The sequence below is a fragment of the Nicotiana tabacum genome, chromosome 5, assembly GCF_000715075.1.
Source record: "Nicotiana tabacum cultivar K326 chromosome 5, ASM71507v2, whole genome shotgun sequence".
Classification (NCBI taxonomy): domain Eukaryota; kingdom Viridiplantae; phylum Streptophyta; class Magnoliopsida; order Solanales; family Solanaceae; genus Nicotiana; species Nicotiana tabacum.
In genome coordinates this window covers 139,168,894-139,186,228 of record NC_134084.1, presented here as the reverse complement: position 1 = coordinate 139,186,228, position 17,335 = coordinate 139,168,894, and the positions used below count along the sequence as shown (strand labels likewise).

Below are 17,335 nucleotides of genomic sequence, written 5' to 3'. Positions count from 1 at the left end.
TATTGTGTGTTCAATACAATACAAGAGGTCCTTATTTATAGCTATACTATACAAGGACATACTACTCCTATTCCAATGTGGGACAAGACTACATTATGTACATATCTAACAGCAACCAATTCAACAAGGGAGAGTAGTGAAAGAAAATGTCAATCGCTTGAGTCATGACTTTACATGAGATTCCATCAGTCAAAAATTGCTCTCTTGAATGCACTTGAGCAAGAATTTTGTTTGTCATCGGTGCAATGATTCAAATGTAAGTTTCAACTCTCATCATTCAAAAAGAAAAACTTTTTAAGTTATCAATACATTAATTGAGTTTTAAATTGTTTTCGACTGAGATTCAGGTGGAAACTAAAACATGCAGCATCCTCCACTAAATCCTTACTTTTGTGATTTCAGAAAGACTAGCATTTCAAGCTCGCAGTTTTATTTTGGAAAAAGGAGTTCTTGTATCCACAATGAACTAAAATTTATCAACAGTCACATTGGAAGATGCAAAGCAGTAACTGCTAACCATATTTTCAAATCAAAAGTTCTACAATGCAACCTTTAGTTCTGTTAACGAACTTTAACATGGAGTACACGAGGCAGAAAACAAAAGCCAGAACATTGCTCACCTTTGCAGCCTCCTATATGCAGAATTTGAAGTTTGTAAGCTAATGAATTGGTGTTCTTTTCCATTTTCATTGCCACACCGTCAAATCTGGAGATATCGCGACAAAGTGACAGAACACAATTGTGTGCAAAGAAAGTATCACAAGCGAAGATTGAATGTAGGCCAACACATTTCAGCAATATAACGGATATTCCAGAATCCGTTATGGAAGTACACACATTGAGGTTAATACAACACAAGGAAGGGCAGCACTCTGCAATATTGTGGAGATCCGAATCTGGAGAATATCAAAGAGAAGCAATGTTAGGTCAATGCAGAGAGCATCATACTATTAAGAGTACACATGAAAGCTGAATTTGCAATAAGCATTTTCTAACAGCTTGAGAAGAGTACAGACGAGATTCCAAGACTACATATAGATGAGATCCCCAAACTATGTATATGCATGAGAAAATGGAAGTGGTCTCACTTACAAAACACAACATAAAAGCTAAAAACAGTATTCACATTACATAGCTAGAATTTTGGAAAAAGCAAAGGAACCACACAACATAAATCAATCCTTTGGGTACCAGCAGCAGTAGTTCTGTTTCATACTGTTCTTTTCTTTTAGTCTTTTGAGTCTGGTTGTTCAATGCCGTAGGAGTGGCAAACATGTGGGTCGGGTCGGATATGGTTCGGGTTGAAAACGGGTAATGAAAAAACGGGTAAATTATCCGACCCGGCCCATATTTAATACGGATAAAAAACGGGTTAACCGGCGGATAATATGGTTCCCATATTATCCATGACTTCTTACATATAATCACTTTTGGGAGAATTCTTAGTCTCCTTAACTTGAGGAACTCCCAATTTGAGGCTTTACAAATATAAAAGTTAGACCCATTGGTTATCCATTTTCTAAATGGATAATATGGTTCTTATCCATATTTGACCCGTTTTTAAATAGTTCATTATTCAACCCATTTTTAATGGATAATATAGGCGGTTAACTATTTTCTTTGAACCATTTTGTCACCCCTATTCAATGGTATAGATTGCATGATTTTGTAGTGTTCCTCCCTTCCCCTTCAGGATATAAGCTATCTGAGACATCAAGTAATATTTTAAATAGCAAAACGGAAAAAAAGACATCAAGTATTAATTTTGGGGCATCCTCCCTAGCATTCTTTTCTTAACCAAAAAATGCTTTAAGGCTCATACCCTTTCACCAAGAATCAAGTACAGCAGGAAAAATACTAGTCTCTTTGAAAAGTTTCATCTTAAGGGCCAGAAACTAATAAACGATTTCTCGGAATGAGACTTTTCCTTTTCTTTGGTAGTGGGAAGGTGTTTTAGACTACAAATATCATACCATAAATATCTGTTCGACCCTCCAATATGAGATTTGTAATATTTGAGAGCCGCCTAGAAAAATGAAACGTTGGTACAGCAGGGCATGTCTCTTCATTGGAAGATGTTGATATCTGCAGCTTTACAACAGGGAATGAAGATATAACTGACACCTTTGCTGGTATCACAGGATTACTTTCCACTGTTAGATCGATGTTTGAGAGTAGTGGGCATCTCTGTAACAATTGGTACAACTTCATTGTTCTGAAGTTCGAAGTATAAGCTGCTTTCAATGTTGTTAGGGATGGAAATGACTTGGAAAAGCACTCAATGGCAGCCTCAAGATGTAGCATCGGACAATTTGAAACGTCCACCACTTCCACTGCTTCAAAAGTCAAAACAGGAAAAGTTTCCCACGGAATCCGAGATACATCCATATTAAAGCGCTCAAGTTTGAGGGGCAGCTGATTAAGCTTCTTTGTCAGCATTGTGTCCACACTATAGGAAAAAGGAAGCATGGACAGGAGAAGAAGAGGCAGGCTAATTTGTGGGCAGCCGGAAAGGTCCAATATCTACAGAGGAGATTCAGGAAAAAAAGAATTTCTTTTTAGATTGGTAACAGTAAATTCAGAAAAGGAAAAAAAAAAGAAACCAAGCAATGAAAATGGTTGTAAGTGTTAATTACATTATATGAAATTTCACAACTACATTTCCAGTAAAAGAGGTAAACTTCAAAAATATATCTTCACTTTGACACTGTTAAGTAATATTGTATATCAAGCAAGCAAGCATGTTCTTGATGATGTTTGATGTGTTAAATCTTTTAGTTTCCAACAAGTGATTAAAGGGAGAAAGTTACATTTAGAAATCATCCCCAAAGTTCTAGCAAGTTCAATTCTTGGAAAGTCTCCAAGAACAGATATGATGAAGTGAAAACTATAAGCAGAATCATTTCCCATTTCAATTATTAGCATAATACCATCAGAGTGAGTGAAGAAACAACGGCAACAAAGTTAAGCTATCATAATGAAGAAACTCCACCTCTCAATATGTCTAGGTTTAGATTAAATTATAAATACTCCTTGATTTTCTTTTTCTTTTGTTTTCCTTTTGCTTCTAGATAATAACAACACCTTAAAAAATGCATTTAAATTTTTTTTGGTGAAATGACTTTCATAATTAAGTGGTCAGACTTGCCACTTTAGTCCCAAAACTTCAAGCATTCTAAAGGGATAAAGAAGAAAACCATGAGGTGTTACACTGATTATATTGTTCTGCCAACTAAAATAGAAAATGAAAGCCAAAATCCACAAGAACTGAAAGGTGCTGCTAAATGTAAACCTTAGTACATTCAGTCAAGCGGATTCTGAGCTGACTAAAGTCACCACCTCCAAGAATGTTTGCTAAGCTAAAGGAAGAGGAGGTCGCTAAACTAAGAATAGCATCCACGCTTCTTTCTGCAAACTTTGAGAAGAGGGGGCATCTCCGTTTCCCTGAAATGACAAAAAAAAAAAAAAAATACGGAAATGATCAGATGATACATAACACTTGAGCATTAGTGCTTTGAAAATAACAACTTAAAGGGCTGGTCATACCCGCAGCAAATGGCAATGACAAAAGGCTAGTGCGGATCTGTTCAGAAAGACAATGAAGGTCACATAAATTACTCAGTGTAATCAAGAGAGGATTCAAATGCATACATAGCAGAGATATCTGTGCAAGAATCATAGGCCTTCAGCTTGTAGCTTTTAGATGTTTAATTTTTCAAGCAATAGTGGCAAAAATTTCCTTTAACCTAAAAGGGATTCAGTTGCTCGTGAGTTTCATTTCACATTAATACCTTCCATATATAATATATTCGTTAATTATCAAACTGGACCACTTTGTCAACTGGAAGACTAGGACTGAGATCAATGCACCTGTAATATTATTACGTAAATCAGATATGCAAAGAAAACCAAACAACTGAGCACCAGCTGCTCCATACTCTTTTCTACAAGAAGATTGAGTGTGAGGTTCAAAATCGGTTAAAAAGGCATGTCATCAACTAAGATAAGAGTCACGCATATGAGATGTCATAAAACAACAAAAACAAAGAGGAAAAAACACTATTATTTTGTTAAAAGAGAAAAAGAATATCCACTTCCCAAATCTTCTTGCCTGTTTTAAAAAAATAACTTCCTGAATCCTCCTTTTTAATTAAGGATATACACTTCCGGGATCTTATAATGCAAAAGTCCAAATCAGCGTTGATTACTAACCTCACCAAGTAAGCTAGACTATTCTTACATGTCCTCCTTACACAGATGGTTAAACCTGATTTGCTAATGCGGTCGCACTTTAGCATGCACCCGTGCATGACTAGTTCCAGTTTTCCTCAATTCTGAAAGAATACCCTGAGAAATTGCCCCCCCCCCCCCCCAAGCCTCTCTCGATACACACAAAGACAGACAAAATTCAATTGAAAATATCATGTGATTGAACTCAATCCCTCCAGTATCTTATACCTCTGTGAAAATTTCAAGGCGAGCATCCCCAGTGGAGTTCAAAAGATCATATGGGATGGTGTTGGCAGCAAGCCACAGTAGAATAGAATCACAAAGATGTTTCTCGCTGTGAAAAGTCACCATGGAATCAGTATTGCAGTTGAAATAAGACATTGCATCAGGCAACCCTTTATTTTAATAGATAAAGAGAGTACCAACCTGTCTACTGTCAAACAAGGATGCTTTACACAGGAAAGCAACAATTCAAAAGGGACATTGTGAAAGGAGTCGCAAGAAGTCATCCATATCTGCAGTAAGAAAGAAAATTACATCTGAAACAGTTGATGGAGACTAGAAAAGATCCTGTGATGTGACATCGCAACTTAAAATTCAAAATACTTAAAACTAATATGAAGGACAACATGTTTTCACTGGCTTATTTTGGTAAATCACTGCAACTGCTCCTGGGGTTGTTTGGTAGCTAGAAATGTTCCTGCTAATATTTCAAAGTAATACATTTTTTGTTGTTTTGGAAGAACTGACATAAAAAAAATAAAAAAAGACTGAAAAACTGAAGCAGATCTAATGGCATGAAAATTTCTTTAAAACAAATGCGAAGTGACTAACAAAGAGTGAGTAGGTAAATTGGCAGGTGGTGGAGTAGTAAGGGTGTGGAGAAAAGGATGGTTTTCAAAGCAAGTGTGCACATTTTGTCTATTTCTTTTAAAAAATGGTTCTTTCCCTAAAAACATTTTGAGAGATATATTTTTAACAACAACAACCCAGTATAATCCCACTTAGTGGGGTTTGGGGAGGGTAGTGTGTACGCAGACCTTACCCCTACCCTGGGGTAGAGAGGTTGTTTCCAAATAGACCCCCGGCATCCTTCCCTCCAAGAACTTCCCACCTTGCTCTTGGGGAGACTCGAACTCACAACCTCTTGGTTGGAAGTGGGGGTTGCTTACCATCAGAGCAACCCCTCTTGTCGAGAGATATATTTTTAACAAAAAGTAACAAAACAACATTCTCTCACCGGCTTACAATAGTCTCAAAACAAGAACATGAATAGAACCTCTTCCATTATCAAAGACCCCTCAGAAAGACAAATCTGTTGCAGTTACTATGCTGAAAATTTTTCTTGGTAACAACTGTCTCAAAATTCACATTTCATCTAATCCTAACCACATGCGATATTAGTGCTTCCAGATAACTTGTCAAAAAATGAGAACACCATTGACCTGATCATTACATCAAGTGAGTTCTGCAACTAAACAGCAAAATTGTTGCAAAATCTTTTGCAACTTGTCTTTATGGAAGTTGCCAATGGGAAAGAGAAGAAAGAAGCATGAAGGAAATGGAAAAGAGATAGCAACTGGATGGAGGAGAAGAAAAATGAGGCTGGAGAAGGAGCGAAATCAAGGAAGAGAAGGGATGGACAAAGAAACATTAAAGGATGTGCAGTACGGTTTAATCAACCATCCTATAGAGGCATGCTGTGTATATATGCATTTGAATCAAACTAATGAATTCAAGAAAACATTCAACAACAGAACAAAGTACAATTTAAGCACTTACAAAGTTCCTCGCCAGACAATCAGTCAATTGTGGAATAAAATCAGTTGCTGCATGATATCCCATGTTAATCTATAAGAGACAACCCATGGTATCACATTAAAAATGTAATATGAAGAGCAATATGCTGCAATTATCATTTTTCCAGTAACCAAAAATAAAAGACATTGTTACCATTCTCTCTACCATACTCCCAGATATGGATCAAATCTTCTAAATGCAATGGAGGAGGCCAAATCCTGCCTTCTGATATTACATAGTTCAGCCAACTTCGACAAACCAAAAGAAGCTTTTCCACTCCAAAAAATAATGCAGCCTGACGCAATAAGTGTGCAAGATCAGAGATTTAACAAGAAAAATGTCTACGATCAGATATTAGAAATTATTGAACAAACAACAACAGATTGCATCTAATCATGTGTTAGAGACTTGCAGAGCAACTATCCAGTCAAAAGAGACCTAAAGACCTTCAGTTGTGGTAAAACATCAAAAGAGAGAAAATTAAACATCTTTCCAACGTGACATAGAGAAGATTAAACTTTATATCACTCCTTTCTACCCTCTCACCGAGGAAGAGAAAGGGAAAAAAGATCAAGATTCGAATTATTAATGAGAAATATTGACAAGATGTCCTTAATTGACAAAATCTGAATATAAAAAGAATGAAACTTTAAATAAACATGTTTGTAACTTATGCTGCGGACTCTTCAAATCCCCGTCGCATCCGTGTCGACACAACATGGGTGTGGGTGTGGGTGTGGGTATGGGTGTGGGATCCATACCGGATTTGGTTAGAGTCCGAAACTTTTTTGATGCTTTTTTGGACAAAAAACACGTTTCTAATGCTACAAAAAAAAAGTTACATAACTAGGTAAAACGCAGTATAGTACTGCGTATTATTTAAAAATTATATTTTTTTAACTAATTCGCAGTACTATATTGCGTTTTACTAAAACGCAGTACAGTACTGCGTTTCACTTATTAATTTGGGCCCAGCTATATTTTATTAAAGCAATTCGTAGTACTATACTGTGTTTATACTGCGAATTGCTTTAATAAAATAAAGCCCTTTCTTCCTTGGACAACGACAGAACCGAGACTCCCCCATTAAAAAAATTTCGAGCACTGTTGGTCCCCCCCTCCCCCCGCGTCAAAGTTTTAAAAAAAAATTATGGGCCCCACCCGTCACCTAAAGAGCAAGGAGTGTAGGTCCCACACACAAGACAAGCTTTGGATTCCTTCTTTCGGGTGCAAAAATTCGATTTCAATCAAATTCAAAAAACTTAAATCGAGCTATTTCGATTTTGTTTATGTCGAAACTCGTTTAGTACATGTTTGTATTGTTTAATGTGTTTCCATGTCAATTTGTGTTATGTTTGTGTTTAAATTTGTATCTTATTTATACCCGGATTGATTTATTAGCTTTGGTACAAAAAAATGTTAAAATTTGATAAATTATTTGTATTGTTAATGTTATGTTTTTATTTGGTTAAATAAAAAATTAATATTATTTATTTTGTTTGTTGTTCATATTTGTATTTTATGTTAGTTGTTTTTATATGTAATAGTGACCTTTTAGCGTAGTAACATAAATAGCCTTTTAGCGTAGTAAAATATAGAGCCTTTTAGTGTAGTAAAATATAGAGCCTTTTAGCGTAGTAAAATGTAGAACCTTTTAGCGTAGGGTCTATGTAGTTTAAGTATGTAGTAACTGCAAACTCTATCCAATTACACTTTAAAAAATTAATTATATAATTTATAACAATAAACTTACAAAAGTAACAAATTAATATATGTTGTAAAATTAACTCCAATATCGAGCCTGGAACCCATACATAATTATTCAGTCCAATTCAATAATTTTTAATTTAATTCCTTAAACTAACAAAATTCTAAAAATGTTGAAATTGACACGCATAATAATTAAGGATAATTCGGTGCTACCGGGCCTCAAAAATCAAGCCTGGAACCCATACATAATTATTCAGTCCAATTTTAAACATAATTAATTATTTAATTTATTAAGCTAACAAAATTGTGCAAAACAGCCATATGATGGCTGACAAAGCAACGCGATTGCCCCCAGCGTCACCCTAAGGTCTATAACCAGTAAACTGCCCCATCATATCCAAAAATTGTGCACGCGTCATGGATCTAATGTATTAGGGCAGTGCCACGGCCCGTCCATCTACGCGCAGCCCGTACAAAACCTGAACATCCTCCGGCGTGATGGTGGCCTCTCCAGTGGGCAAGTGAAAAGTGTGCGTCTCCGGTCGCCACCGCTCTACCAAGGCTGTGATGAGAGACCAATCAAGCTGCATCCGTCCAAGCTCAAAAATCGTATAGAAGCCCGTAGCCTGTACGCGCGCGACTACGCGGCATGGAAAGGATGTTCCACGATGAACTCCCACAAATCGTCAGGTCTCCTGGGGCGGAGAGTCTGCATCGATAGCTGTCCCTCCCATACAAAGGAGGACCTATGGTCGCCCTGCAACACTAGTAGCTGATCCTCGGCAGGTCTAGGATGCGCAGGCGGAGGAAAGTCCATGTCGTCTACTATAATTTAAACAAAATTAATTGTGTGTGTTAGTTTAAGGAATTAAATAATTAATTATATTTAATACTGGACTGAATAATTATGTATGGGTTCCGGGCTCGATATTTGAGGCCCGGTAGCACCAAGTTATCCTTAATTATTATGCGTGTCAATTTCAACATTTTTAGAATTTTGTTAGCTTAATAAATTAAATAATTAATTATGTTTAAAATTGGACTGAATAATTATGTATGTGTTCCAGGCTTGATTTTTGAGGCCCGGTAGCACCGAGTTATCCTTAATTATTATGCGTGTCAATTTCAACATTTTTAGAATTTTGTTAGTTTAAGGAATTAAATTAAAAATTATTGAATTGGACTGAATAATTATGTATGGGTTCCAGGCTCGATATTGGAGTTAATTTTACAACATATATTAATTTGTTACTTTTGTAAGTTTATTGTTATAAATTATATAATTAATTTTTTAAAGTGTAATTGGATAGAGTTTGCAGTTACTACATACTTAAACTACATAGACTCTACGCTAAAAGGTTCTACATTTTACTACGCTAAAAGGCTCTATATTTTACTACACTAAAAGGCTCTATATTTTACTACGCTAAAAGGCTATTTATGTTACTACGCTAAAAGGTCACTATTACATATAAAAACAACTAACATAAAATACAAATATGAACAACAAACAAAATAAATAATATTAATTTTTTATTTAACCAAATAAAAACATAACATTAACAATACAAATAACTTATCAAATTTTAACATTTTTTTGTACCAAAGCTAATAAATCAATCCGGGTATAAATAAGATACAAATTTAAACACAAACATAACACAAATTAACATGGAAACACATTAAACAATACAAACATGTACTAAACGAGTTTCGACATAAACAAAATCGAAATAGCTCGATTTAAGTTTTTTGAATTTGATTGAAATCGAATTTTTGCACCCGAAAGAAGGAATCCAAAGCTTGTCTTGTGTGTGGGACCTACACTCCTTGCTCTTTAGGTGACGGGTGGGGCCCATAAAAAAAATTTAAACTTTGACGCGGGGAGGGGGGGGACCAGCAGTGCTCGAAATTTTTTTAATGGGGGAGTCTCGGTTCTGTCGTTGTCCAAGGAAGAAGGGGCTTTACTTTATTAAAGCAATTCGCAGTATAAACGCAGTATAGTACTACGAATTGCTTTAATAAAATATAGCTGGGCCCAAATTAATAAGTGAAACGCAGTACTGTACTGCGTTTTACCTAGTTATGTAACTTTTTTTTTAGCATTAGAAACGTGTTTTTATCCAAAAAGCATCAAAAAAATTTCGGACTCCTTTAACTACAGGCTATGACCAAAAAGTGTAGATTGATTGGGTATTCGGTTTGATAGCTAGCTCATGAGGTAAGAATTGCCCAAGACGATACAAGGAGACCAAAACACCCATTACCCACCAATATGGGACATGACTCAACACCCCCACTCCCCCTACCTCACGCCCAGGCTTGCAAACTGGACTGTGGACAACATAAATGGGGGTCCAACATCGATAATAATAAATTGAGATAGGTCTGGCTCTGATACCATGATAAATGGACTTTGGGCGTAACTTAACCCCAAAAGCTACCTCAAAGGATGTGGATTGCCCAAGCTATATAAAGAATCCAAGGAACCCATTCATCTCTAACGTAGGATTCCATCCCCCCTTCCCCCCGACGCTCAGACCTGTCAATTGGAGCGTGTAACAATCTATCTTGGGGGCCCAATATCAGGGACTCGGCTCTGATACCATGATAAAGAAATGGATCTTGGACCTAACTATACCCGAAAAGCTAGCTAGGTGAGGATTGTCCAAGTCCATGTAATGAAACAAATATGTCTCCCACCCATCGATGTGGGATACTAACACCCCTACACGCCCAGGCTTAGCAACTGGAGCGTGGACAAGATAATATGGGGGCCACATATGGTGAAACGATTATTTGGTGGGCCTGGCTCTTATACCATGCTAAATGGTCCTTGGGCATAACTCAACCCCAAAAGTTAGCTTAATAGGTGAGGATTGCTCAAGGACATATAAGGAGACAAATGGCCTCCCACCCAACCGATGTGGGACACTAACAATGTTTAATATATATATGACATTGTTATACGTAATGTATGAGAATGCTTTTCTATTACACGAGATATCTTATGAAAAAAATATTAGGTGTTTATAAAGAATTAAGTTTTAATTAGTTTTAGTTCAATAACTTTAACTAATCGAAATATATAAATTTATTGTTCCGTATCTGCACTCGGATCCATAGCCCCCGAATCAAAATTTATGTGCGGAAGAATTCGACCTCTAGATCAGCATCCATATCGGATACTCGCACGGGGAGTCCGAGAAACATAGTTTGTAACTGCTTTGGAGGGAAGTCAACGTTATCCCAGAAAAAATCCTACTAGGTTACAACATTGCGATGCAAAGACGAACCTTTCCCAAACTAAAGTTGGAGCATGCTTTTGTCCTGGAATACTCTAGCATTGAGCTCAATGCAAACACAGCACATTTTTGGTATGCCGTGCTGAATGAATGATTTAGACCCTAAATTAGATTTCCTCAGTTCCCTACATTTACGATGGAAGACTGAGTTTTTGCAATGATACACATTCAATACCTCCTAGGTGCTGTTTTGATTGATTGAATAAATTACATCATTTAACCCCACCCTCCCAACCCCAAAAAATAGAGGCATGCTGAACTCTTATCCACTACAAGGGCACTACTTACTCCGCAGGCAATATGACCTTACTAGGCTAACAAAAAGTGGTAAAGTACTCTGACAAGTTTCCAGGTGACCAACAGAAAATCAGAAATTCGGTGAAACCTCTTCAGCAGATAAAAGAAATTGTTGACACCTTCAGTGATGAAAATATATTGGCAATTGGAATTCTTACCTCATACAACGGAAGGAAGTTCTCTGAAGTAAGGTCCAATGAACATCCAAAAAGAAACCTCAACATGCTCAAAAGCGACTCCATGTCCCAATGAATAGATATAGAGTCGAAGCAAGATTCACTGGAACAGTTAAACCATAGAATTAAGAGGTAAGGTAATCTCAGAAAAGAAAGCAATTACGTTATAATACTTATTTTAAAAAAAGAAGTAACTACGTTATAATGTTCTTCATCCGCATTATCTCTTGTAACATTCCATATAATGTTCTAAGTATATTCTATATAATTATTATTCCCTCCATTATATTTCATATAACAGTCTTTCCTTTTTAGTACGTTTCAAAAAATTGACATCTTACTATATCTGGCAACTCTTTAATTCTAACACTCACATTTTACCTTTAAAGCACTCTCTTATAAGCATGATATGTCATTCTTACAACCACAAGAATAAAGGTATTTTGGTATGGTATACATATTTAGCTTGTGTCAATAGTCTCTCTTTATTAGTTATACTCCACACATCAAACATTGTCATATAAAATGAAACATAAGGAATAGGAGAATATTTAGTTATCGCTTTAGGAGAAGGAAATAATTGTTTACATATTATACGTACTCTAAAACTTCTATATATGAAGTTATTCTTGTACATTATTATTCACTCAATAGTCAATACAGGAAAATTCATTTAATTCTCTTGTGCTTCACAAGGTGTAAGAACTAAGGGGAGGGAATATCGAAGTTTGAGTTGCTTTCAATCACCAAAAGAGTTTTCTGACAAAAATAGTATGGTGTACGCCCGTCGCTTCAAGATCTTTCATCTGTGTCTCATCCAATCAACCACTACACCTGGAGATTCATCTCGTCGTGATGAACATGATGGTCAAAAAAGGATACTGGTCAAAAGCCATACCATACGATCCCTCATGCTCCAACAGAGTCCATCACTCGCCGGGGCATTCATCTAGTCACCAGCTTTTATTCATGTAATGTTCCATGTTAGCACCACATTAGGTTCAGCCAACGCCATGGTAAACCTAGCCAGCCGCCACATCATTACTCAGTTAGTTCACTCAATAGTCCAGCTAGCCCACGTCAGTATTACAGTCAATGACATGCCAGCAAGTACAAGAACAAAAAAGGTCCTTTGATTTTTCGACGTGCTGGATCTATTTTTCAGTTGGATTTTGTCAAAATCCACTCCTTAAAGTATATCAGAGACAAGTTATTCCTTCTTTTCTAATCATAAATTATATACCGTCAAATAAAAATAGAAAGCCCCTTCAGGAGATCAGTCAATTGTGGTTTCTAATGACAATTGCAACATATTCCTAAAATTTAAGGCCCCTACATATTTGTCTACCATCTCCCTCACACATAAAGGTAATTCAGCTACATATCTACCTCAATCTTCATCCTTTGGCCGACTTCTTGATTCAAGAGTCTCAGACAATATGACCAGTGTCCATGAGCTTGGTTTGGACGTTTTGATGCTGTAGTTCAACAATTTTGATTAGCCCGTATCTAGTCAGATCATTCCATTTTACATCGACACTCTATGCAGATTTGATGTCTCTACCTTGCCATATATGTGGATGATAAATTGTTACTGGAGACGACAGTAAGTATTTAGGTAATAAAATAACATCTCTCACTTACCTCCATACTAAAAATTTGGAATAACGTACGTACTTGTTGGGGATAAAGGTTGGTTAGTCCAATTCATTTGTCTCTCTCTATAGAGGAAATTTGCTCTGGCTATATTGGGCAAAACCGGTATGCCTAACTATCGACCAATCGACTCACCTATACATCCAAAAGTCAAGCAACTTCAAGGCTGAGGAGTCTTAAGATTGGTAAGCTGAATTATCTTAGCACTGTCTAGATATTGCGTTATTGTCAATATTATCAGTCAGTTTTTTCAAGGCACTTGTGATAGTTAATGAGATATAGTGGTACGCTAGATATGGTAGAAATGAGTTCTGAACACCTGGTGCAATTTCTGCGCCTTCACGAATTGGAGTATGGACGCAAATAATCAAGTTGTGGCCTGAATTTCAGAAGTTCATTGCATTGAAAGTTGGTGATGGTAGTAGAATCTGGACAGACGTTTGGTTGGGAGAAGAGAAGCTGATGAATAGATTTCCTACACTGTATAGTTTAATAAGTAACAAAAATTGTACAATAGCAGACTGTTATACAGGGCAGGAGTGGAAATTTAATTTCAGAAGAAACTTCAATGATTGGAAGGTTGATGAAATTTGTCAGCTTTTATATTTTTTGGAACTCGTGATCCTCGATGCAAACAGCATGGATTCCCAAATTTGGATTGATGGTAAGGATGGCAAATTTTCAGTAAAGAGTTGCTATAGACTACTGCAGAAGCAAATAGGTCACCGGGATTTAAATTGGCCATGGAGAATGTTGTGGAGGTCTTTAGCACCTCTTAAAGTTGCTTGTTTTGGATGGATTGTAGCTTGGCGGGCATGTTTAACTCAAGAGATGTTACAGAGAAGAGGAATACCTTTGTGCAGCAGATGTTTTTTTTGTGAAAGTTCCCAAGACTCGTTGGAACATCTTTTTTGCATTGTAGCCAAATACAACAAATTTGGAATCTTTTTCTGAGCATGAGTGGAGTTCATTGGGTGATGCCAAGGAATGTGAAAGACCTACTGCTATGTTGGCAATACCAGAAAGTCAGGAAAGATCTGGAAAAAATTTGGAAGATTATACCCCTCTGCAACTTTTGGACCATTTGGTTGAACGGAATAAGAGATGTTTTGAGAACCAAAGAAATCGCCTAGCTTTTGTAAAGAATAGTTGCCTTCAAAAAATGTCTTTCTGGTGTAAAAGAAATATGGTTGAAAACTTAGATCAGTTTATGGATTTTATAGGTGTTTTGGGAATGTAACTGATGCAGCTATGCTGTAACTTGTAACTTTTTGGGTACCTTCTTGGTACTCCTTTAATGAAACCTTTACCTTATCAAAAAAAAAAATATATAGTGGTACACATCCTTTGATATGATTCAAGAGTAATCTAGGACAAGGAATACTCTACAAGATCGAGGAATTAGTAAAATTTTCAGGTTTGCAAATGAATATAGGGTTGGATCTCCATCAGATAACGACCTACATCTTGATACTTTGTTTTGAGTGATAGAAACCTGGTCTCTTGGACAAATAACAAGCAAAATGTGGCTACTAGATCAAGTGTAGAAGTTGCATATAAAGCTATGGTCCTAACAACACACGAGCTTATGCGGTTAAACCACATATTTGAGTTAATTCAAATGAATTTCAATTTGTCACAATCACGATGTGATAACAACGCATCTAAACCAGTATTCTATAAGAGGACAAAATATATTGAGATTGATTATCACTTTATCCGCGACAAAACACATTCCTCACTCAGTCACCACTATTTACAAATGAATTATGAACCCCGAGGATCACATTTATGTATAGCAAGTTCGGAGCTCATGATCTATACGCTCCAACTTGAGGGGTAGAGTTATTGACCATATTCATATTGTCATGCCCCTTAAAATTCCACAAAAAATTAAGATCAGATTTTGTACTTAATAGTCGAATATTTATTTACCATGTTAGGAATAAGAAATAACTAAAGATGAATTAAAAAAATTATACCTAAAGCTTCCACACAATAGACCGTGAAAATATGACGACTGCTGAACGAGCCTGCAAGTTCAAAAATCAAGTAAAACGAAAAGCAAAAAGGAAACACTTTTTTACAAATGTCGAAGGTTTAAAAAAAGGTAATTTACCTTTGCCGATTAGCTTTAATTTTAATGATTGGGCGATGAGCAAGTGATGATAAGTCCCATTGACTGACTTCAACTGTTGAAATGACAATCTCTTCGTTATCTTCGTGTAGACTGGAGGCGTTGGGGTCGATGCAGTTGAGAATTACAGTCTCGCCGTCTGTTGCATCGACGTTGGACTCCATACCGGAAGTTTGTGTCGCCAGATTTAGGTAGTTCAGCTTCAGTCTTGAGTGGAGTGCAAGAATGAGGAGAATTGGAGGATGTTTGGATGGGCTTATTGGTTTCTGAGCAGTTTTTTAGTTTGTGTATTATTTAATAACGATAAAAAGTGCTTTATTACTTTTAAACATAAAAAGTAGGATAAAAATAAGGCAAAAATCAAAATTTGGGTATAATAACTTATTGATTTTGACTTTTAGCTTAAAAACTACTTTAACTTTTTATAAGCCAATCCAAACACCCTCTAAATTTGAAATCTGAACCTTTAAAATATTATAGTAAATTTCACCCGTATTTGGTTATAAATTTCTAAATTTATTTTAAAATATTTGATTTTAGTAAAGTTTGATTTGAATATGAAAATTCGTTTGGACATCATTTTTCAAAATATATTTCACTTTTTTCTAAAAAAAATATATGAAATGTGACTTATACTCACAAGTTCTATAAACTATCAAAAATACCCAACAATACGAAACAACAAACTTGCTAATCCTGTATATGCAAAACCTTTATCAATGTCATTTATTATCATTATCACAAACAATAGTCCTGAACATAAAGTTTGGTACAAAATTATCATTTTTATAATGAATTACATAATACACTACCCTAAAATCATAACTTGATATTTTAATATCAACTGCCAATAACACAATCACTAGCTACCACAATTTGTCAAATTACAATAACATTACAAGATCCATCGGTCCAAAAAAAAGGATAGTAACTAGCTTGTGGATTAGTTGGTCATAATAGATTGTGAGTTTTTTTTATAAAATACAAAAGTTTGGATACTTTTTGAAATTGTTAAAAAACTCAAATGTAATATCTTTTGCCAAAAATGTAGAGCTAGTTTTGGGATTTGAATATTTTGTTTTCAAAATCTACCAAAATATGGTTAAAATCTATAAACAAACAGGTTTTGCCAAAAAAAATTTGGAAAACACTTAACAAAATTTATGGCCAAACGGAAGCTTCTTTTTTGGCTAATAAGTAAATTTCACTTTAATCTCTTAATTTCTTAAATTTAAAAACAATACCTTCTTCAAATGTCAAAAATGACCGTTATTATGATGAAATATTATACGTTTTTCTTTTCAAAATAATAATTACCTAAAAGTACCTAATAATATTATAAAAATGAGTAAAAATTTATTTAGACTGCCATAATATTTGAGGTAAGGAAATAATACATTACATCTTTAGCCGGAAATAGAAAATACCTTTAAATAAACACTTTAGGTGGTTTTCAAAAAAATCAATATCATGTCACCATATTAATATTCAAAATTATTGTCAATGAGATAGTTCTAAAAATAACTAAAACTATGTATATGTAAGAATGACATGAAAACAAAATAAATTTTGTACATGACTAGTTGTAGCAAAACTTCAATACGAGCAATAATGCAAATAACAAAATGGATTAATACATCTTTAAAATTTGAAGCTCTACACATAAAAAAAAAACATGAAATTTTTTATAATTAAAAGGAAAAAAATAAAGGAGAAAAAAGATATGTACGGAATTTTAATTTCTATACAGTGCTATTGGTTTAAATAAGAAATATAAGTTATAATTCATACTAATTAAAGGTCATTTTTTACATTTTAAAAGTACATATGATGACCCAATTCATGTTTTGCCTTTAATTTAAAACTAAGGAGATCATTGTCTATTCACAAGGTGAATTTCCAAAACCCAAAAGGTTAAGACGGTTAAGCGAAATTTACTTACGCCATACGCAGGGGTTATAATTACTCACATTATTAATTCGTCGCATATTTGTTTGATTTTTCTTTTTATTTTTTGTTTTTCG

The 17,335-nt window shown here is 35.3% G+C and overlaps 1 protein-coding gene across 6 annotated transcripts in view; it reads right to left on the bottom strand.

The window, feature by feature from the left end:
* LOC107780392 (BTB/POZ domain-containing protein FBL11) overlaps window positions 1-15,594 on the bottom strand; it is a 55,323-nt gene extending 39,729 nt beyond the window's left edge. For 2 of the 6 annotated variants that reach the window (XM_075254129.1, XM_075254130.1), the window contains exons 1-11: window positions 15,294-15,593; window positions 15,157-15,207; window positions 11,501-11,621; window positions 6,184-6,325; window positions 6,013-6,059; window positions 4,657-4,745; window positions 4,459-4,564; window positions 3,547-3,583; window positions 3,293-3,444; window positions 1,974-2,523; window positions 621-896 (exon numbers count right to left, since the gene is read on the bottom strand). In XM_075254129.1, coding sequence (XP_075110230.1) covers window positions 621-896; window positions 1,974-2,523; window positions 3,293-3,444; window positions 3,547-3,583; window positions 4,459-4,564; window positions 4,657-4,745; window positions 6,013-6,059; window positions 6,184-6,325; window positions 11,501-11,621; window positions 15,157-15,207; window positions 15,294-15,475 — 1,753 coding nt within the window. In that variant the 5' untranslated portion in view covers window positions 15,476-15,593. The other 4 variants (XM_075254133.1, XM_075254131.1, XM_075254134.1 and 1 more) reach the window with 4 other exon arrangements.
* Window positions 15,595-17,335: the final 1,741 nt, after the last annotated feature.